Source organism: Corvus cornix, chromosome 1 (genome assembly GCF_000738735.6).
Source record: "Corvus cornix cornix isolate S_Up_H32 chromosome 1, ASM73873v5, whole genome shotgun sequence".
Classification (NCBI taxonomy): domain Eukaryota; kingdom Metazoa; phylum Chordata; class Aves; order Passeriformes; family Corvidae; genus Corvus; species Corvus cornix.
In genome coordinates this window covers 68,809,455-68,832,323 of record NC_046332.1, presented here as the reverse complement: position 1 = coordinate 68,832,323, position 22,869 = coordinate 68,809,455, and the positions used below count along the sequence as shown (strand labels likewise).

At 40.2% G+C, this 22,869-nt stretch overlaps 1 protein-coding gene across 1 annotated transcript; it reads left to right on the top strand.

Moving 5' to 3' along the window:
* The first annotated feature begins 4,292 nt into the window (after nt 1-4,292).
* Nucleotides 4,293-22,255, top strand: EDNRB (endothelin receptor type B). The gene is made up of 8 exons (XM_039551794.1): nt 4,293-4,535; nt 4,783-5,256; nt 14,706-14,818; nt 14,985-15,189; nt 15,534-15,683; nt 16,594-16,727; nt 17,285-17,393; nt 18,903-22,255. The coding sequence occupies exons 2-8, from the start codon at nt 4,828-4,830 to the stop codon at nt 19,032-19,034; spliced, it is 1,272 nt and encodes a 423-aa protein (XP_039407728.1). The 5' UTR covers nt 4,293-4,535; nt 4,783-4,827; the 3' UTR covers nt 19,035-22,255.
* Nucleotides 22,256-22,869: the final 614 nt, after the last annotated feature.

Here is a 22,869-nt window from a genome sequence, read left to right as displayed (position 1 = left end):
TGAATTCTCCCTTTTACTTCACAGCATGGATATCCTTATTCTGGGGATTCTTAACTGAATGATTTTATTAGTGTGCATCTTATCAGTACATTTTAAAGCCAGAATGTTGTGGCAGATTTGCTCTAGCCAGATGAATGCAGTGTTTGTATTAAATGGCCACTCTTGCAGAAAAGCATGGATGAGTGAATCACTGCACCTCTTGTTGACGTCAGACATTTTGTCTGGAAATTATTTTAATCCAGACTTATAAAGCTCGCCTGGGTGATCTTTGTGTAACAACATAAACAATGTATGGTCAGTTATCACCTCTCTTGAATAAATGCATACATTGTATATCACAGCAGCTGAAACATGTACTTTTTTTAATAACAACTGATCTTATTTAGGCTTCCTGGGAGATTCTGATCCAAACTCGTATTACAGCTGGTATTTAAAAGTAAATTTGCTCATTTTTTTTCTATTGAAGTATCATGGGGAAAAAAAAACAAAACAACAAAACAGTTTTAATCATTTCCACAAAATTCAGAAACACTATTCTTTCAAACCTGCAGCTACTTCCCCAAACCCATTTCAGTAACTTTTCCCTTAATAGACAGTGATTTAGTATATTCTATACCTCAATTTAATTACATGCTGCTATATCAGTTTCAGAACTGTAATTTACCTTGTGATTTCCTTTGCTGCTGCTGAATAGGAAGGATGAAGGGAATAAATTTTACTAAGTGGCATATGGGTTTTAATCTTAGAGCTAGATGGGAAAAAAAAATCAGTTATCAAGTCTGACTCAAAGCCTTGAACTTAATTCCATATAAAAATCCTCAAACTCTTATAAAAAAAAGACTATAAGAGACAGACAAATGTTTTCTTCTTAGTACAAATTTGATTGTCTTTCATTGGTTTGCATCTTGCAATCATATACAATGTAATCTACATTAAAACAGGTATGTGCATCCAAACTTCATGTTTAATTTGTGCTATCTACTGGTAGAGTTTTATGATAACTTTTTATGATAAAATAAATTTTGTTTCATTGTTTCTAGAATTAGGTATAATGTCAATACACTGCAGTTGATCACCAAGACTATTATTTACAGAAGTTGCTTAGCTTTGTAGAAAAGGAGACAAAGCATAGCTACACATACTAAAAAGAATTCCATATTTTTGCATGTTTAGACTAAGAAAAAAAATGAGACAGATAACGTCACTCTTCTTTGTCATCTGTCCAGTATATGAACATATGCAGTTACAAAACTGCAATATCCTAATATCTGAGTTTCTCAAATTGATTCTTTCAAAATTGCCATTGGTAATGTTTCTATGGTAGCTTCTGTAACACAGAAGACTATTTTCTGACTTTAATTCAACTCATGCATCTAATAAGTGGCTCACACTGAGACAGCTATTCTTTCTATTCATCCCAGACTTGCCCCAGTTAGTGGGCAAATTTCCACCAGACTCAGTGAAAAGAAAAGCAGGCCTGATGGAGCAGACTTCTAAGGCTGCTTTAGTTGCTGAACAACATAAACAGAAAATTAATGGAATTTGCAAAAGTACCTGCACACTCATAACAAAATTCTCATTGATTCAATAAGTATTACATGAATTAAAATATACTATCCTTCAGTGTTTCTCATGAGCTTGTTAATTAAAGGACTTTTTGATGCCATAATTGTGACCACTTCTCATGATTTATATTACATATAACATGATAATATTTAAAGTCTTTCTGTTGTTAAAAATCATCCTGGTGATGATTACAAGTTATCCAATCTTTTTACTTTGTATATAATATTCCAAATTAGAAAAAAAGAAAAGTCAGAACATTATCGGTCGTGGATGGCAATGTTGCATCTGACATAATTAAAAGAGTGACTGGCTACAAGTCATATAATCATTAATAGCTGGTGGGATGAAATGGAGTGGAAGTGCAGAATACAATAAAATGAGTAACAGACACTTTAGAGGACCTTTTAGACTGGGGTCCAGCTTTCCCTGCTTTGTACAAAAGTGAACTTTCCAAAGGACAAGGAGTATTTCTGCTTCCCAGAAAGGGGGAAAAAAAATAAAAAAGCAGCAGCTTGCATAATCTTATATAATGTATTTATAATGTATTCCATACAGTTCAGTAAGGAATTTCTTTCATAGGTTAATTAGCAGAGGCCACTTAAAGGGCACACGTTAATTATATTTACAGATGTTTTTGTCTTGTTGCAGTCTAGATTAACCTTTTTAGTTGATCTCCATTCAAATTACAGTTAATTTGCTGAGATATCTGATATAGCCTTGGTATTTAATAGAGTATTATCTTAATCCTCACCTAAATATACGTGAAACTGTGTTTTCCTTTAATTTTCGTTAATTAAAGCAGACTTATACCACAGCATATGCTGGGTTTAATTCCTCAAATATCTGATAAAATACTAGAAACAAAAAAAGGGTGATAAATTTAGCTAGTTGCAGCCAGAAGCAGCTTAGATGCTTTGTCATGTAAACTTATTTTGTGCAATATTAAAGAGTAATGTGCTTCAGGTATCAGCACCTGCCCAAAGTTCCGTATATACTAAGTTTGTATGTACTAACATTAAGCATTTCAGAAACTAAATTGCTGTTCCTAAAACTTCTGGAGCTGAAGTAAGTGGCAGCAATGGAGCTGCCACCAGTAGCAAACATGTCTTATGAAGTTGTGATAATAAAAATGTTAGCAAACATATCTCAATGTAGTTGCAATATATTTCTTGATCGCCAGGATCAGCATAGAAGCCTTTGAGACTTAGCTGGAACCTTGCAAGTACAAAAGCATTTTGAGATTAATGTTGTGTTAATTGGCAAGAGTTTCTAAATCAATATTGCATTTAGCTAAACAGTGTTCACTTAGATTGCTGAATTGGAAATTGAGAAAATGCAAATGTGAAAACTGAAAAGACTGTTTAAATCCCCAGGGCTCAGAATATAATATTGAATTCAATGTCCATACTTTTATCTTTGGAAGAGGAATCAGCCATGGTGTTTAAAAATGAATCACACTGCAAAGCACAGTCTTGAAAAGCCTGAACTTGGAAAGATCATTATTGCAGCTGGAGTGCAATCAGCCTCCAGGTACCCTTGTACAGTTTAGAAGTTACTTTAATGGCTTTATCCCACAAGTACTGTAATTTAAAATGGGAAGAAAAATCACTGTGACATAAATTAGGAAAATTATCAAGAATGATTAAATGGAAAGGTGTTTAATAAAGCAGTCTTTTAAACAAAGATGGAGATGTGCAAAGGAAGCTAAATGAGGACAAGAAAAGGCTGTCTGCTACAGTAGCACAAGGATATGTTAGCAGGAGATGCTGGAAAGATGCGATAAAACAGATCACCAATTTTTGAAAAAAAGCATATGGTTTTCAGTGTTTTCCCATATTGGTATGTCAATAATGTAGGTGAGCAGGTTGCTTCTGTAACAAAGCATGTATATATCCAAGATTTAGCATCCAGCATGATTTAAGGGAAAAAACATCAGGGAGATGGACAGAGATGCTGAAAAGCAGCTTTAAATTCAACTCTTTAGTTAGACATGCAATTGTCTCCAAACTGCAGAGGTTGTTCTTAGTCTCCACAAAATCCTTTACAAATCACTTTCCTCCTTTCCTTACGCTTCACTGAAGGGTGCAACGACTGAAACGAGTTCACTGAGATCAGGCGCCTTGCTAAGGCTGCCCAAAGCGGCGACCAACCAGGTAACCGAACTGCAACTTCAGAGCAGTCAAAATACTATTTCTGATGTAGGAAAGGTTTTGTGAAGCGCTTTAAAACGTGGCACTAAACTCGTAGACGTTGCACAGGCAGTTTCTCCAGCGTGTGAGCCCCTCGGGCTGTGCAAGGGGGCCTCTGCAGGGGGGAGTACCCCGTACTCAGCTACTGGGAGTGAGCCTCGGGCAGGACAGCGGGGAAGTGCCCCTCTTCCTCCCAATTGTCCTCCAGCAATGCCCATACATCTTGTAACAACCCTCCTGAAAAATTGTTTCAAATCCCGCAAAGGTGCTTCTTTAGGCTGCCAAGTCAGCCTGGTACAAGACAAGGGGGAGGTCGCAGGGCACACAGCCTGGTCGGTACTGGGTGCATACTGTGCAGATACGGTGCGCCCTTCGGCCGGGCGGGACTCCTGACAGGGGTGATGGGAGGCTCCGGGAGGCTCCGGGTGGCTCCGGGAGGCCGGCGGGCGGGGGGGCTGGGCCGGGCTGCGCTGGGGGAGGAGGACGCGGGTGGGGTCTGGCTGTGACTGATGGGCCAGATGCGGTTGAATGTTTTAGAAAAGGGGGGGCCTGCGCCGCCGGTGCGACTTTAGCCACGGGGTCTGGTGCGCGGCTGACGGACAGCGGGCTCTGCCGCAAGCGCCCGTCCCTCGAGCGGAGCGCCCATCGCTGGCGAGCGGCGGCAGCCGGGCCCGGGCGGGGACGCGCAGCCGGGACGCGGAGCGCGGCGACAGCCGGCGGAGCGTGTTTGCCTTGCCTGGCCGGCGGGCGGGGAGGATCGGCTCGGCTCCGCTCGGCGAGGTGAGGGGGAGACGAGCGGGACACAGAGCGGGGCCACACCGAGCAGGTCCGGCCGGAGTGGGCTGCTGGCCCCGGCCGCCGCCGCACAGGTTTTCGGCCCGGCGCTGCTCTGCCGGCTGAGCCGCCCGCGGAGCCTGCCCACCGCCCGGGGGAAGGCAGCGCCCCGGCCCCGTCCCTGGCCCCGGGGCGGCGAGCGGCGGGGCACGGTGTCCCCGCAGCTGACGCCCTGTCCCCTCTCTCCGCGCAGGTCGGCGCTGACGGCGGCGGGGGCAATCTGCCGTGCCGCACAACCATGCCCGCCCTCCTCGTCCTCCTGCTGCTCCTCAGCTGCCGCGCCGCCGCCGAGGACGACGGCTCCCTGCTCCGGCCGGGCCCGGGCAGGCAGAGCGCGGCCGCCGCGCCCCCGACGGCCGCGACCCCCGAGCACAACGCGTCCCGCCCGGCCGCGCTGCCCAAGGGCGCGGGGGCGGCTGGCGGGCGGCCGCGCCCGGCTTCGCCCCCCATGTGCACGGGGCAGACGGAGATCAAGGAGACTTTTAAGTACATCAACACGGTCGTGTCCTGCCTGGTCTTCGTCCTGGGCATCATCGGCAACTCCACGCTGCTGCGGATCATCTACAAGAACAAGTGCATGAGGAACGGCCCCAACATTCTCATCGCCAGCTTGGCTTTGGGCGACCTGCTCCACATCATCATTGACATCCCCATCAATGTCTACAAGGTGAGGAGGGGCCGGGGTAGCGGGCGCGGGGGTGCGGCGGTCACCCCTCGGTGCTCCTTTCCAGCCCCCGCAGATACCCGTCCCCGCCGAGGGGAGATGCGTCCCTGCCTGGTTGGGAGACACCCGTGGACTTCACCTCACGCCAAAACCCTGCCGGAGGGTGGTATTTTGGTCAGATGTGGTCGCAGATGGCACCCTCTGTCTTCAGTCCCATCCCTCTCAGCGTTCCAGGCTGGGAATGAGGCAGAGCGGCCAAGCTCTGATAATCACCTGGAAACAGGTGCTGTCGCAGGGATAAAGGAAGTAAATGTAATAGATAAATGTTCAGTGGGTTAGTCGAGGAATAGAGGGGAGGCACAGAAGACCCTCTCCTGTGGGTACCATTTGGTCCCTTGTGCTCAGCTGCGGCAAGCTTGGTCATGATACTTCTTCACATGGGTCTGTAAAGTCCCTTTTGGCACGGGGGCTTTTCCAGGAGGAACCAAGATCGTTCAGCTGAACGGTTTAATACATCTCTTGGTTAGGAGGCACGATGCTTTCCCGAGCTGTGAACCCTTTCCCTCCCTTTGCCAGTGTTGCAGCAGGGGCAGCCGAGAGGGAATGAGCCACACCTGCTCCTCTTGCAGCTTCAGTAGTCTGTGTTTTGACTTGATAAGCCTTGCCACGGAGGGGAATACAACCGCTGTTTTTCTTTACCCAGCTTGTGCCATCCATTTGTCCTTAGGAATTAGTTGGGCAGTTGAATCCAGCCTCTAGTTGTAATCTCGCACTCTTTGGAGGTGTACTGGAAATAACAGAGCTCCTTCTGCTTTGAAAGTTTACAGTCTGGATCCCTGAGCACCCATCAGTGACTTCATAAAGTGAATAGAAGAGTCTTTATCTATCACCTTCTCTTCACTTTGTATGCATGATTGTAAACTAGGGGTTGTTACTTGTACTTTTAGAAAGATACGTTGAAGGGACAGATTTTGAGTCCATAATAATTACTCCCAGAAGCTGCTGAAATGAGAGAATCTTCTCTCTTTATCCTTTTAAAGTATTTAGGTATTACAAAGCAGGGAATGTCATCATTGTGTTAAATTCCAGTTAATTTGGATTACATAAGAGTTCTTAGATTTGAAGTTTCAGTGATTTTTATACTATACACTCTCTTAATACTTGAGAGAGGAGTGTGCTCTTTTGAATGAAGGTGGAATTCAGAAAACAACAGCTTTTAAAATATGTTTCTGTAAAAAAATGTATTGAGCAAAAAGATTTTTTTCTTCTGTTCTCAGAAAAATCAAAAAGACAAAATCAATAACAGCTGCTCATCAGAAGAGTTTGCAATGTCTGTGATACTATTTCAAAAGTAATGTTAAGATGCAGTAATATACCTCAGTTCTTATCTTGATTGAATGTCACCAAGTATATCATTATGAGTAGGCTGGAGCAGGAGGAATAAAGGGTCAGATTGCTAACCAATAAATATTACACCAGCTGCAAGTATGGGATTTTTATTGTGCTATTGATAATGCTAGGAGTTGTGCAATAGCTCCCAGGTGCTAAATCTCTCACACTGCCACTCATCTTTTTGAAGAGCTCATAATCATTTTATATTATCCCGTATAATAATGAGTGAAATATTTGCTATTTTAAGACACAACTTTTGAATAAATGCAAGTTAAACCAAACAAAAAACAAACAAAACCCCACCTATTAGATATTGTGTTTATTTAATCAAAATTTTGTGGGCAGTTTGAGTTGATGATAATTTTTTATCAACTCTACAACCCATTTCATTCCAGAGCAACACAGAGAATACATACAACGTGATAAAAAATTGGCTTCCGTTACTCAGCAGTAGAAGAAGCAAAGGCTTCCTCAGTAAATCAAGTATACTTAGCAATTGTAACTTGCAGTTTGAAACAATTTAAGACAGGATGAAAGAGCTCCAGATTCAGAATTTGCTACCAGATCCTCAGTAAGGCAGCTGCATGAAAAAGAGTGTGAGAGAATTTCTCACGTTAATAAAATGCCAGCAGTTCTTTCCCCAACACTTGCCCTAGAAAGTGTGAAAGTGTCTGTGAATGCTTTCCAGATGGATCTGTAGGAGACAATTCAAAAGCTGCACTAGAAGAAGCTTTTTATTAGGTATTAAAAGGGATGACTGCGGAAGATGTCCCCTGTGACTATTTAAGTGAATACATAAGTAGCTGAAAAAGTGCACAAATGAAAATTGACATCTTCTAAATCAAGGGCATGGAAAGAAAAACAGGTGTTATCTAGACAGGGAGGCAAATGCAGTCCAATGCATAAGATGCTAATTAGTCCATTGCACTTCCTAAATTGGATTATCATGCCATACGTTCAGTAGAAAATGGCAAGTATCAGAATCTGTCACACAGTCAGGAAACTGAGTATGAAATGAGGGCTTGAGGGGTGTTCAGTTCCAGCATGTAGAACCTGGCAGACCTTTTTCGCATTCTGAGTCCTGGTGAATGGTCTGGCTTTGCCTGGATCTCTGGGCTGCAGAATGGGAAACAGAGGAAAGTCTGAGACAATCATTCTGCAGTATGTAATGTTTTGGCAGTGTAGATACTTTGCAAAATTGCTACTAATTGGATGTGCAGGTGATCCTATGCTGCTCCACTAAACTGACTAAGTAAGCATGTCTTTGTTAATTTGAGGCCAGAAACATCAATTAAGGAGCAGAAGGATAGAGTAGGTGCTCAGTGAGCTTTTTATGTCCTTGTCTGCACTTAAATTTTGGAAGACAAGGCAGTGGCAGCTTGTACACCTGAAAATACAGGTCTGCAGTCTCTGGACAGCTTATGCTGACTTTCCCAAGTAAATAAAGTTGTTAAGTCCTGTTGTGCAAGACACCAAAACATCAGGACTGGAAATTCCAAGCTTGCACTAGCTTTGCCTCTCATAGACTTAAAAAGCCTTAATCAAATCACACAGTAATATGCTGTCTCTTCTGATACACAAACAACATCTCTCTCTTATTTTGTGATATTTATTCCTGTATATTAAATCCAATTTATTGTCATGTCCCAGTGGATTTTTAACAAGGGGAGCAATCTAGGCTCTGCACATTATTGTGTGGCATTCTGAAATCGAACTACCAACAAATGTCTGAGGAAGAATGCCTACCTGGCAATATTGTCATGGGTTCCTTTTTCTCAGAGCACAATGGAAGTGCAGAGAAAAAAATTTCCAGGGAAAGAAAAAAATCTGGTCTTTATCCAAGCCGGTAATCAAGGGCCAGAGTCAGCTTTTCAGGCACTGATTTATTTTCAGGAATGTAATTTAGGGATTACATAAAAATTAAGCTTAACATAACATGGCATTATCAAGCACTGGAAATACAAGAAAGACCAGATTAGGGACTCTATATACCATGCAGACACAAACTGGCTCCTTTTTCAATCCATCTATTCTCTGAAAAAGGCTCTGGAAAAGATTTCCATGGAAATTTATTTGTGACTTACTATGCAAGTACTTGTAGGCCATGCATTGTGATAAAGCCAGCGTCTTCCTAACTTTCTAAATCAAGGTGCTTGTCTTTAGAAAGGAGTCTCATTATTCCATGTTAGAACTCTTGTCACTGGTTCTTCTGATGTTAAATAGTAGACATTTTATTGGGAGAAATGCATTATTGCCTTTCTTTCAACATCTGAACCACTTACTGGAGATCTCGCAATGTTCATCTCAGAATTTCTTACACAAAGTTTATTATCTCTGACCATATTAAACTAGAAGTCTGTCTTGCCTAAGAACACTTTATGATGAACAAGTGCAGTGTATAGGCACTTAAGAAAGATCTGAATCGTCCAGTGGAGGAGCCTGTCTGGATTCTACGGGCAATGGCGAGGAGGGGTAATTTTGTTCTGTATTTAGATGGGAACAGTCTACTCTAAAGTCAAGTATATGGAGTAGTGGAAATGTCTGAATGCTGTTAAAAGTACATATACATAGTTTTCATGGTGGATCTCCAAACTGAAGTAAGTTAGATTATGCTAGTATAGATTTGTAAATTTAAAGTAGGTTTTTTCAGTAGGTATACATTTGTTGTGTATACATTCACTTAAAAGATGCATGTGACAAATTTCAAAGCAAGTTTTCACCTGTTTTGGCTTTTTCTTCTACCCTGTGTTTATGCATCCCAATCTGACAGCAGCATGGCTTTCCAAGTGGTTACTTTTGATGCAGTCCTTTCACTGGGGTTGTGAAACTGCAGAATTTTTTTACTTTGACAGCACATTACGAGGTTTCTGTCATTTTCAAGATGACTGTATAAAATTACTTTATCTTAATTTTTTTTTTAATTAAGTTTCTAAGCAGTAGTTATAATAAAGACACAAGTAAAGAAAGTAATTGCATGGCGCATATTAAGATTTTACTCTGCTTATTGGATAGATCAGTAAAGCATCTCTAGCTGAGCTTGAAAGCAGGAAATATATTTTCTTGTCTAGAGGGGAGATCCTCACCCTGACACAATTATTGCTAAATATTAATAAGTTTGTAATGTTGTCTGACTTATCCCTGACCATAACCTAAATTTCCTGGGCAAATTTTCTGTTTTGAAAAATGCTTGCTCCTATAAAATATCTGCATGACCTCCCCGTGTCAAAAAAATAAATCAGGTGAAAATCTACCAGTCATTTCAGAGATAAACTGAAAGACTGTTGCTTGTGAATTAGGTGTAGAGTTGCATGTCTGGTTTCTCTTGTACCTGCCGTTTATAAGGATGAAAATCAAGTCCAGTGTCCTGTGAACGAGACTTGCTGTGAACGCACAGCTTAGCGGAAGCACAAATTCCTGCTCTGCATTTCCCATGTGCATTCACTGCTCGGGACTGGAACACTAACAGGAATATTCGCATGCTTTGCTGCTTCTTCCTGCCCAACTGCAGCCCATCAGCAGCAGTGGGCTGGAGCCAGGTATCAGCCTTCTGGCTGGGGACCACAGCAGCTGAGCCCTAGAGCAGTGTGCTATGCTTGTTCCAGCAGCAGATTGAGAACATCTTCCAGTTCTTGCACAACTAAGAGGAAGCAGAGGGGGAATTGTCATTCACAGGTGTGTCTGTGTGAGTCACAGCATCTCTTGGGGCTACTTTCATAGCTCTGCAGCTTGCACATCAGTTTAGGATCAGATCTGTCTGGTCTGAGAAAGGGTTGGCTAGGAGAGTATCAGATGTGTTGGCTCTTTCAAGTATGATTTCACTTCATTCTGCAGTGTCTTCCCTTTCTGTTTGTTCTGTTTCATCTTAAACACTTAAACTCTGCTGCTCAGCAATTAGAACTTTGCCTGTGTAAAAAAAGTGACTAGAAAACATTGGAAAGGTCACTCAGAATACAGCCAGTGGTAGACTACTCTTGGCATCTTACTTACGAAAACACAACATCATTTTTCTCTTTGCTGCCACTTGGCAGTATCTCCTCTCATGGCTCCAGGTCATTTGTTATTTGTAAAATTACAATCTTTTTTACAGCTACCCTATTATGAATCATAAGAGAATCATTTCACTCATACAAAATTGCAATAGGCTACATCTGTACTTCACTAAGAATTATCATTGCTCCTGTCCACAAAGGTGATACTCCAAATACTTGACATTAGATCTTCACTGTACTTTAAGGCCTTATTTGAAGGGGATGGCAATACAGGGAACAAACAGAAACATCAAGGAAACATAGTTCAGCAATCAAAACATTCTTTTTTTCCTTAATGTTTTCAAGCTTTTGGTGTAAAGCATATCATTAACCACTTGCAATACCATGATAGGGAGACTTGTGACTCATGCATTAAAATGCTCAAATTTCACAATACATCAGCTGCAAGACATAAAGCACATGTTCTTGCAATCCAGTGCAGACAGCTGCATGTCCATTCTGCCCTGATATAAGCTCGCTGAATGAATGTTTTTATGTTTTGATAAACTGAAGCTAATGCACCCTTTCTCTCAGTAGTCTGCATTCAGTCATGTGCCGTGCCTCTATAATCCCAAACTGGAGCTGGCTCAAATCCAGTCAGCTTGGATCACAGGTATGACCATCTGCACCTGAGAGATAAGTATTAGTTCAGCAAAATCTACAACATGTGGCTGAACTGCTGTGATTTTAGGGAAGAGAGACAGGGAGTGTCTTGTACTCACACCAGCTAGATGTAAATAAAAGTTTTCAACAGAATCTGCCAATAGAGACTTGACCAAAGTTCTGCATTTCTGTTACAAAGAAAAGAATATCTTACTTCAAAGTGCTTTTTTAATGAGTTCTGTTTGGTCTAATATACACACATGTACAATGTACAGTAGGCACCATAAATAAGTATACAATGTACTTGCTACCCAGTCCTTGATTTCTATAGCAAATAGATGTGAAAGGCTGGAGATTCACTGCCTGACTGATATAAATTAAATTAGTCCAGGTGTCATTGAGTTCTGTAGAGTGTACAGATAGAACACATGTAATTATTCACATTACAGTTTTCATAGTAGATTATTACTGTCACCCTCTTACAGCAATTCAGAAGTGTCAGGGAGAGGCTTTACAGAAAATACTTTAATTACAGATTATGTTATTTTCCCACATCACATAAGCAAAATATACTGTATAGTTATTACAACCTCATCCCTACTCCCTCTGCTTTATTACTTTCTATAAAATTCTTGAGAAGCATAAATCCTTAGAATTTATTTCTCTGCTTCATTTCTGTAGAGGCATTATATTTATTGTCTTAGTTGAGAAGATTCATTGAAGAAATAGAAACCTGGGCCATGTTGCAGTTTGTCTACTGCTGTTCTTTTAAAGATTCCATTACAGCACATGGCTAAAGCAGGTATTTGGAGATATACTGGTATCTGAAAATACTGGTGGGCACTTCATAGGATTTCCAAAAGTCCATGGTCATGAAATGTTCTTAACATCCTTTGCGTTCAGATAAAATTATACTTAAATTATATCAGAACTCTTCAAAAAACTCTCATGGACCAAGTAAGTGTTTACCCTTAGATGGACATGTATGTTTGCATAAGGACTTTGCTGAACCAAACCAATGTGAGCAGGAAACTGTGGCTACCTTCAATTGTGGAATCATGGAATCATTAAGGTTGGCAAAGATCTCTAACATCATCAAGTCCAACCATCAACCTTGCACCACTGTGTTCATCCCTAAACCATGTCCCCAAGAGCCACATGTACATCTTTTTTTAACACTTCCCTGAGCAGCCCTTTCAGTGAAATTTTTTGTACCCAATGTAAACCCTCCCCTAGTACAACTTGAGGCATTACCTCTTCTCCTGTTGCTTCTTACTTGGAGAAGAGGCCAAGCCCCACTTTATTACAGCCTCCTTTCAGGCAGTTGTAAAGAACAACACGTCTCTTTTTCTCCAGACTAAACAGTCCCAGCTCCCTCAGTTGCTCCTCATGCAACTTATTCTCCAGACCCTTCACCAGCTTCGTTGCCCTTCTCTGAACAGACTGCAGCACCTTGGTGTCTTTGTTGTAGTGAGGGGCCCAGAACTGGACACAGCACTTGAGGTGTGGCCTCACCAGTGCCAAGTACAGGAGGACAAGCACTGCCCTGGCCCTTCTGACACAGGCCAGGATGCCATTGGCCTTCTTGGCCAGCTGGGCACACTGATGGCTCATGTTCAGCCAGGTATTGACTAGCAGGTCGTTTTCTGACAGATCTTTCCAGCCACTTCCCAGCCACTCTTCCTGCCTATAGTGCTGCATGGGGCTGTTGTGACCCAAGTCTTGTTGAACCTCACACCCTTGGCCCATCAATCCAGCCTGTCCAGAACTCTCCTTAGAGGCTTTGTAGCCTTACTGGTTCCTAGAAACATCCACACAGTATGATGAGCTATTTCTTCTATTCTTACAACCCTGTTAAATGAGTTGTTTGAAGAGACCTGAGCCAAGGGAAAGATTTTCCAGACTCTTTTGGGTCGTCCTCATTCTTCCTTTTCCATTTTGTAGCTCTCTGCAACAGATTCCAAAGAGCTCATTTGAAGAAAGTTATGAAAAACAGAGATGGACTTAGATCATCTAACTAATTACAGAAACTCCAAAAGTTTACTCTTCTATATAACAATTGCGTCTATTTCCTGGCACAGCCCTTGTTGTGGAGAATGTTGTTTTAATGAAAACTGGAAGATTTGGCTGCTGCTGTGGTGTATTTGACCACTAAAGAACCTCACAGCAGATTTCAAAGGTTAAATGTTGATAAACTGAGGCTACAGATGTTTGTCTATTCATAGAATCAGCTGTGAGGAAGGTGCTTTCTGTGTCCAGTAAATCTTTTCCCCTAAATCAGATAAAATGTGCAGCTGGGGATGTGACAAGATTTCCATTAAAGTGTATGATTCAAACTGTAAGCGAGCCAACCTGAAATTCATTCTGCTGCTTTATCTCTTCCTGAGCACTTACAGGTATGCTGAATGTGCAGATAGTCCTTTTGGTATTTTTATACAGAATATTGGAAAACTGGTCAATAAAGACCTTTAGTGAAGGATTCATCTGATCTGTCTTTACTTGCTGCAAAACATTTAGATCAAACTATCTGTCTGTGCTCCCGAGTGTCCAGTGGGTCCTTTCATTTGTTTTCAGATGGTCAACTAGAAACTGTGAGGGATACATTTCTCTCCAGTGTTGCCTGACTTCTCAGCTGATGGAGCCTAGACACTAAACTTCAAATAAACCTCACCCCAGATACACACCTACTGGCTTTGTCCCTGTTCTGAACAGCCTCAAGTAATTTTCTGTATTTCTGGTCAAGGATGCGTTGTTTGGAACATGTAAGAAAAGCAACTCAAGGCAGATAAAGACAATTCAAAGAAGAGAAAGATCCTCACCTGTTCTGTCATTTTTTACTGTAAACACTAAGGTGATGAAGTTAGAAGCAAAAGGAGTGGAGTGTGCAGAGCTTAAGGAGGCAGGACTAAGAGTTAATTGATACCCTCATCCCACCAGGGAGTGACTACAAAGCTGCTGTCTAGCTTTTAGGACACACACCTCAGGGACTCTTTCATGAAAAGGTTCTTCTTGACTAAGTTTTGCATAGAATCATAAAATGGTTTGACTTGAACTTTAGAGATTGTCTAGGTTCAACCCCCATGACATGGGCAGGGACACCTTTCAGTGGACCAGGTTGCTCAATGCCCTGTCCAGCCTGGCCTGGAACACCTACAGAGATGGGGCATTCACAACATCTCAGATTAAAGCCATTCCCCCTTTGTTCTATCACTAAATGCCCTTGTAAAAAGTCTCTCTCCAGCCTTCTTTCATGCCCCTTTTAGGTACTGAAAAGTTGCTACAAAGTCTGGAGCCTTCTCTTCTCCAGTCTGAAAAAACCCCATTCACCCTGTCTTCATAGGACAAGACTGGTGGAAAACAGTCAAGACAGAACTCCATGTTTCAGCATTGGGAATTATTTTTTTTTTAATAATTGTTTTCTTTTCACAGCTACTTGCAGAGGACTGGCCCTTTGGTGTCGAAATGTGCAAATTAGTGCCCTTCATTCAAAAGGCGTCGGTGGGCATCACAGTGCTGAGTTTGTGTGCCCTCAGTATAGATAGGTGAGACCCATTTTTCATTGAAGTCTCTAATTTCTTTTCTATATGGGCATTGGCTCAAATTCACCTTTCCACTCAGCTGATACAATGAAAAGAAAGGAATTTAAGCCAGTTAAACCAGGTGGGTTTTCTCATATTTTTAATTTGTAAATATGTGCTGTTGCTCCAGGTACCGAGCAGTCGCTTCTTGGAGTCGCATTAAAGGAATTGGAGTGCCAAAGTGGACTGCTGTGGAAATTGTCCTGATCTGGGTCATATCAGTGATACTGGCTGTTCCAGAAGCTATTGCATTTGACATGATTACGATGGAGTACAGGGGAAGGTATCTTAGAATCTGCTTGCTTCACCCCATGCAGAAAACATCCTTTATGATGGTAAGTCACTAACGTTTATAAAATCTCTTGGAAGAGTTCCTTGGACCTTTGCAGTGTTGTGTGGATTGTAATGTGCACAGGTGTATGTGACTTGTAGGTGAATATAATGTTCAAATGAATTACTGACATTTCTGAAGCATATTGGTTCAAAGAAGAGCATTCAGAAATCCTTGACTTTTTGTGGGCTTTGAACATCTTGCTGTCTTGTCCTTTTTTCTCATCTGTCACGTACACCTTACAGAGATGCTTTTCAGGACAGGCTGACCAATCAGTTACAGCACACTTAGCAAAATGCTCAGCATTTAACTCCTAACTATGTTTTTGCTTTGCTTTTTTCTTTACAGTTTTACAAGCAAGCTAAAGACTGGTGGCTGTTCAGCTTTTACTTCTGTTTGCCGCTGGCTATCACAGCATTTTTCTATACTCTCATGACTTGCGAGATGTTGCGAAAGAAAAGTGGGATGCAGATTGCTTTAAATGACCACTTAAAACAGGTAAAAAATTATCCCTGTCCACTCTCTAACTGTAGACAGGATAACTAATAACTTTATTGATTTTCCAGCCACATCATTCTGTTCTTGTATGACTCTGGATTAAAAGCAAAGAGAACTTTCCTAGCAGTGGTGCTGCTGAACTCATATACATATGTATGTATCAGAAACCTGAGGTTTTAACTGACAATCACAAAATTGTTTCTTTCTTGTTTGGTTTTAATTTTTTCACGTTTTATAGGGTTTATTTCTTCTTTACAATGAGAGTTGGCTATTTTGTAGTACAAACTGAAGTCATGCTCTAGTCTAGAAGGTGGTGCTACAAAACTGTTAATTATTTTGAAGCAAGTTCTTGCTGAACCCTAGTGAGGTTAGCAGTATATGTTAGCAGAACAAAACATATTCTAGCATACATTCCAAGTTACTAGTGCACCAGACACAAACATCAGACATCACTAGAATTAAACTGTGTTTGTTCTATAATGTATATTTGTGCTCCTTTCCTCTTACCTGTTTAGAGCTGTAATTAGAATCTCTTGGGGCATTTAAAGTAAGACCTGAGATCAAAGCACAAGGAAATGCATTTGAAAATAAGCTGGTATTTTAAAGTGATAGGGGAGACAATTACATTCTTAATTTTAATTTAAATTATTGCTTAAATTAATGTTTTTCATATTATCACTCATACTTCTTGAAATGAGTTATATTGAATCAATGCAAGACATATAAAACAATAGAAAAGATTAAGTGCATATTCCGAGAAAATAAGCTATTTGATGTTTTCCTAAGTCCTATTTTGATAAGCTTTTTTATTGTGTTTATTGAACATTTGGATATTAGAAGACAACAACAATCCAGAGAGAGAGAGAAAAGGGAAAACTATAACACTCTTCTGTCCAATTTTCTTTCTCAGAGACGTGAGGTGGCCAAAACTGTGTTCTGTCTGGTACTTGTTTTTGCCTTGTGTTGGCTCCCACTTCACTTAAGCAGAATCTTGAAACTCACTATTTATGATCAGAAGGACCCCAACAGATGTGAACTTTTAAGGTGAGAATACAAAAATAAAATGCCTGTACATTGTGGTCATTCTCCATAAGCATTTCCTATTGAGCTAGCTTACTCTGTGCATCTAGAGTTGTCCCTGCTTCTTCATCTGGGACCCTCCGGTTTCACTCCAATAGCAGACACAGAAAATTGTGAGGAATTCCCTCTCTTTTCCCCACCGTCCTTTTGATCCTTTTTGGGACTGTCCTGTCATGTGGTGCTATGAGAATAGAAGGGGAATTTCTGTCCCTATTTTCCCTTTCAACAGAACAGCTAGGATTCAATTAGTGCAAAAACAACCTTGTGAACATCTTCTTCCAAAAGTTAAGATGGTTGAGTCTTCTGAAATTACTTTCACAAGAATGGTGTTCTGCTTCAGACTTCATTGTTGAGTATAACTGTTACGTCCATGAGTTAATCCTGTTGGTTTAAGCCCCATTACCATTACATTTAATAGCTAGTCTTGTTTGAGTGAAGCTGAGTCCAATTTTCATAGTTGTAAACCTCTACTAAGCCTTTTCAAAGCAAATGAGAAGTGTCTCACTTTAATTCCCACACAGCTTTTTTCTCGTGATGGACTACATTGGTATTAATATGGCTTCACTGAATTCCTGCATCAATCCAATAGCTCTGTATTTGGTGAGCAAAAGATTCCAAAACTGCTTTAAGGTAAGTGGCTGCTGGCAGCTTCTCCTTTGGTTAAGAGATTATGTCAGCAGTAAAATTAATTCCTTAACATGCACAAAGTGTTTTAAACGGTCATTAAATTTTACTTTAAGTTTTAATTGGGCTATGGTAAATTTTCTCTCCCTCTCCTGCTGAAGCTCCATTGGAAGGAATTAAGGTTTGATGGGAACAAAAAGAGAAAGCAAAAGAGCAGAATGTACAATAAACCCTCTGGGGACCATGCTAATCAGTGCTACATCACTTCCTGACTGAAGCTGGCACCCAGCTACTTCCAGAGCACTGACGAAGCAGACTCGCCTGTGCTGCAGAGATTCACGTAGCCATATCCTCTGCATCCTGACAGGGAGGGTGCTGACCCTGGGCTCTCTCATCCTGACTGAGCACTTCAATCAGTCATGTAAGGCAGAGGGTGTAAATCTGTACTTGTCCCTTTCCAGCGCCGATGTTTTATGAGACAGACCTGGTCATAGTTCTGGCTTGGTCTGAGTGAGTAGAGCTGGGCACTAATTCTCCACACAGGATTTCAGGCTCTGGATTGCATAGGGTTTGCAGCCCACCAGTCCTTCAGCCTTCATGTCTGCTTGGAAAATACCACGATTTGGGCATTTTTTGTGAACCCTTACCATCTTCAGACACTGTATCGGAGTCCTTACATTGCCAATGGCAAATTCTTAGATTTTTCTTTTCTTGCCAAGCATTTAACCACTGGCCACAGCTAGGGTTATTGTCTGGCTGTTTAAATTCCTTACTAGCAAGAGGAAAACATCTTTCAGTCAGAAGCCAGTCAGCTCTACATGTAGTAGTGTTAATGTATTTCCCACATAATTGTGACAGCACAGCTTGCAGAGGTGTTGGTCTTGTCTTCCCTGTCTATGCTGCTGGCTCCCTGAAAGAGTCACTGGAGCTGAGAGCACATAAGAGATCTCCAGCACCCTGAGCTTGGAAGTAAGTGAGTATGAGGAAGGGACTTCCAGCACCCAAAGGCCAGAGAGGAGCATGCGAAGAAGGTCTGCAGTACAGCTAGTAAATGCATGAGTTGTATGTAGGTTTTCACCTTCTTCTACTGACTTCTCTTTTTTCCACCTCAGAACAATGAGCTAAATAGCAGCATCTTTCTTAGAAAGCACAGATGTGAATACATTTTTTCCCCAAGAAAGATAATCAGAGAAAGGACAACAAGGAGTCATACTTTTATTTTCAGATGCATTTAGAATTGCGGACCAGATTTGAAGGGGTATGTGTGTGGCTGTTACTATATATAACTACTCAGTAGAACTCTTACTGTACTCCAGCAGTAAGGTTGCTAATGGGGCCATTTGAGCAACTCAGACTTGAACCCCATTTCTTTGCTTTACGCTGTAATCCCAAAACAGCAGCTTGCACATTTGCCATTTCCTACTGTACCCTTGAGGAAGGGCAGCTTTTCAGTGCATTTTGCCACATGTGCAAAAACAAAGTCATGTGAAGTGTTTATTTCTTTTATTTTAACAGTCGTGCTTGTGCTGCTGGTGCCAATCCAAAGATCTGTTGTCCCTGGAGGAAAGGCAGTCCTGTTTAAAGTTCAAAGCTAATGATCACGGATATGATAATTTCCGCTCCAGTAACAAGTACAGCTCTTCGTAAAACAAGCATAAAAGGTATATTCTCTTACATTAATGCTGGTGCCTTTTTAAGTAAAAGTGGCGATTACTTTTAACAAGATGGTAACATCCAGAAAAATCTAGTTTTGTATTTGCACAAAAAAAAAGAACATTAAAGAAAATTGCCCTAAAACTGTGTCATGTTGAAAATCACGGACATTTATGAAATCATCATTTATGGAACATGAAGAAAGGCATAGAAAGAACAAGTCATTGTTAGCACTTGAATACTTCTGAATCAGCACTTCCAAATGATCCCCACTTCCTGTACATTAAGCGATCGTTTGTATTCTCTGTAACAGTTGTAGGAACTGAAGTCACAGTAATTATTAAGCAGCATAATATAAAGTTAATTGGATCAAAGCCATTATTATATGTAACTCAATGTATTATCTTTTCTAAAGCAAATTAACCACCATCACTATTGTGAGGTTTTTTTAAATAAAACATGAAATACTTTGTAATAGAAATCTAAATGTTAAAAAGTAGAATTTTTATCAGGTATATTATAGAGGTAGCTACTGAAAATATTAAAGGATGCAGTAAAGTCAAAAGTGCATTTTACTTTGATGATTGTTTTTACCTAGTATTGCTAGAAGGAACCTCCCTAGGGCTCTATAAATTCCTTTCTGTAGCCACTGTGCGTCTTCAGTGCATTTGGCAGCACTTTGGGTGTGAGTATTTGTGTTTACTGATAGCAAAGGAGAGAAAAACACACCAAAAGCAAAAAATTAATACTACTAGAAACATACAGACAACAGCCGTTATTTCAGCTCTTTTTAGCTGAAAACAAATGGATTGTATCTTGTGTAAATGTGGGCATTCCAGATCTTGATGGTTCTTTACTGGAGATACTTTTGTGACGATTTCCAACTGTTTTTGCAATCCAAATACCATCTTAGGGCAAAATTTTTTAGAAATAGCAGGTGGGGAAAAATGTAACCAAGGTTAAAAGAGAGAATTTGAACTTTCTATCTTCATTTAGATTTAAATCTTCATAAAGAAAATAATTCATGAACTGTACTTCTAGAGAACAGTACTATGTAGCTTACTCATCTTCATACTATTTTAAAATATATTCTACTTCCGTAGTTCAATATTTATGGGCATAAGAAGATGTGTGATTAGTTTCTGCTTCTGTAAATAGTGTAGTGAAATGTAATTAATTGTAAAGTATTAAGATATGGGCAGGACCCTGTAAGAACAGAAAAAGATAAAGATGCCTGTAGTAAACATGATGTGTGTTGCCAGGAGCAATGCATATTTTGTATATACAAGACAGGTTATTCTTTGACTTTTCATTTCCTATTAATTTGTTACAGATCTCCCCAAAGACTTATATTTCATGCACTAAGGCATGAGTTTTTCAAGAAAAATTGTCATATATGCAAACATGCTTTTATGAAAGACATGTTTTCAAAAGGCTTGGTATTTTATTATAATAAAATTATTTATCAAAACTCAGGAATTTTTTTATTTTAAATTTCCAGATCTCACATGTAAGGATTTTTACCTTTTTATTTTCCAGTCTTGATTAACTTCCAATATTTTACAAAAGTGCCTTAAATGTGCTCAGGATGAAAACAGCTTCCATTAAAATGTTCAGCTGATGTTACCTTAGATAGGTTTCTGACTTTAGGTAGCTACAGCTACCTTGCAGACAGCTAAAAACTGGGTGGTGAGCCCCATTCCTGGTGTTGCCCCCATCAAAAGCTGGTAAGTGAATGCTTGTATAATCAAGCTGAGGAGGACCTCTGCACATGCATTTGAGCATGAGCACGTGTGTGTTTGTGTGTGAGTGTGTGTGCAAGCGTGTGTGTTGTCTACCGTAAGGTTGCTGTTACTGTCTTGCTGCAGCACATCCACTCAGCTGCTATAATGCTGAACTTTTATAAATATAAATCTATTTTAAGTTTCCTTCTTTACATTTTTACCTTAATTTTCATGGTAACTTTCTCACAGTAAGCCATGAATATCACTTCCTGTCAGCCTACCTGCATCTATTTCTGTGAAATGCATTTCATCTGTTAAGGATGAATAATCAGTGAAATCCTAGATTTGATACTGATCAGTGTTATTTTCCTCAAGTTATATCATTACAATATTGTACATGTATATTATTATTTTTATTTAAAATATAGCTGTTGTATTGGCGACTGTGTAACATACTTTTCATTTTTTCCTGGACTAATTCTTTGTTAAGTCCTGCTAAGTCAGATATTCAGGTTTTCAAATAAAGACCATATATACTGTCCCTTTTTTGGGCTCATATATAAATATTAGTACACTCTTTGTCATTTTTTCAGTATTATTCAAAGCACTATTTTTATTGAAGCTTTCATTTCCTATAATAAAAAATTTCAAAACTTCTGTTCTTATACAGAATATATATTAAATCCCTTAATACTCCACACAAGTGTTTTCTGAAATCCTCAGTACAGGTCTTTTCCTCCACTCACTGAAATCAGTAAACATTTAACCATTCAATTCAGTTCAAGCAGAATTAGGGCCTAACATAGCTCTTTAAAAAATCTGACATTTGCTACTTTGAACAACAACCAAAAAAGCTACATTCATTTTTTTTTTCAGGAATCGATTAGAAAACATAGGAAAAGAGGGTAAAATCAGCTTGTGGGGAAAAACATCCAGTCTAAGGCTCTCTAATCCTCAAATGGGGTCACAGGTCACAGAACAATTGCACAGAGACACAGGCATCTTTATAGGAGTGCTTGCCCAGAGTGGTGTGACAGTAAGAGTTATCTGTCCCAGTGGTCTGAAGAGTTCACACAGAATGGCTCAAGGTGAAAAAAACAACTTATAAGAGACTACATCACAACTCTGTGTTTTGGCCTTCAGACAGCAGTTAGATTTTAGTTCCCCAGCTGCTCTGAATTCAGCCTAAACTGAACTGAAACACTGGTACTACACCTCAGAGAATCAAATGCAAAAGTTGTTGGTTGTGGAGTGTCTGCTGTGAGCTGTGACATTTCAGTGTCCCAAACAGCTCTTGATCGAGACACAGCTGGCTTAGCAAGAGAATGTTGTATGTACTGAAATAATGTTTAAAGGAATTTTTTTAATTGTTCTGTATAGCTGTGTAAAATAATTCTGTATTTCATTTTCTGTGATCACTTAAAATAGCAACTTCTGTAGTTCAAGCAGAGTAAACATTCTAAATTACCAATAAAATATTTGTAATTTTGATTTGTTTCAAAAAGATGTCTGACCTTTTTTCTCCTAGGGGGTCCCATTTAATTGTAAAACAGTGACATTGATGTAAAAAGAAGCAAGCAATCCTAATCTAAATATCAAAGCTTTTGGGTGGGATGGTTTTATATAGCTGTTTGAAAATTGGAGAGAGTTCAGACTTGCATATGCATTGCAAAATTGTCTGATGTTTATTGGAACAATCATTCCTATCTTTGCTCTGCTTGTTTTTGCTCAGAATGTCAGTCGCAATCTCTTCTCTACACACCCTTATATAGTCAAAAATTCTCTTGTGTTTGGGACATCACAAATAAAAGGCAAGAAGCTTTTAGTTCATTAATTTAGAAGTGTATGCACTCAGTGCTGGAATATGTTACATGAAAACCATCATCCCTTTGTGTGCTGACAGTGTAATTTTGTGCATATTTTAATTTACCTTTCTTGAAGCAGTGGAAAACTGTATTGGGCTAAATATGCCTCAACTGGTCAAATATATGACTTTATTTGCTTGTGGTACATGTACATCCCAAAGTGTGTTTGATGCTACTGCTGGTTTTGTTCCAAATACTTAAGTTTCCTTCCGTTTACTTGGTGGCCTGCTGCATCCACAT

Bases quoted from the DNA above. Each gene is read 5' to 3' on its own strand.
- EDNRB (XM_039551794.1), top strand. From the start codon at position 4,828: ATGCCCGCCCTCCTCGTCCTCCTGCTGCTCCTCAGCTGCCGCGCCGCC. The intron at 15,190-15,533 runs GTAAGTCACTAA...TTTTCTTTACAG, and splicing joins AGAAAACATCCTTTATGATG to TTTTACAAGCAAGCTAAAGA. The intron at 15,684-16,593 runs GTAAAAAATTAT...TTTCTTTCTCAG, and splicing joins TAAATGACCACTTAAAACAG to AGACGTGAGGTGGCCAAAAC.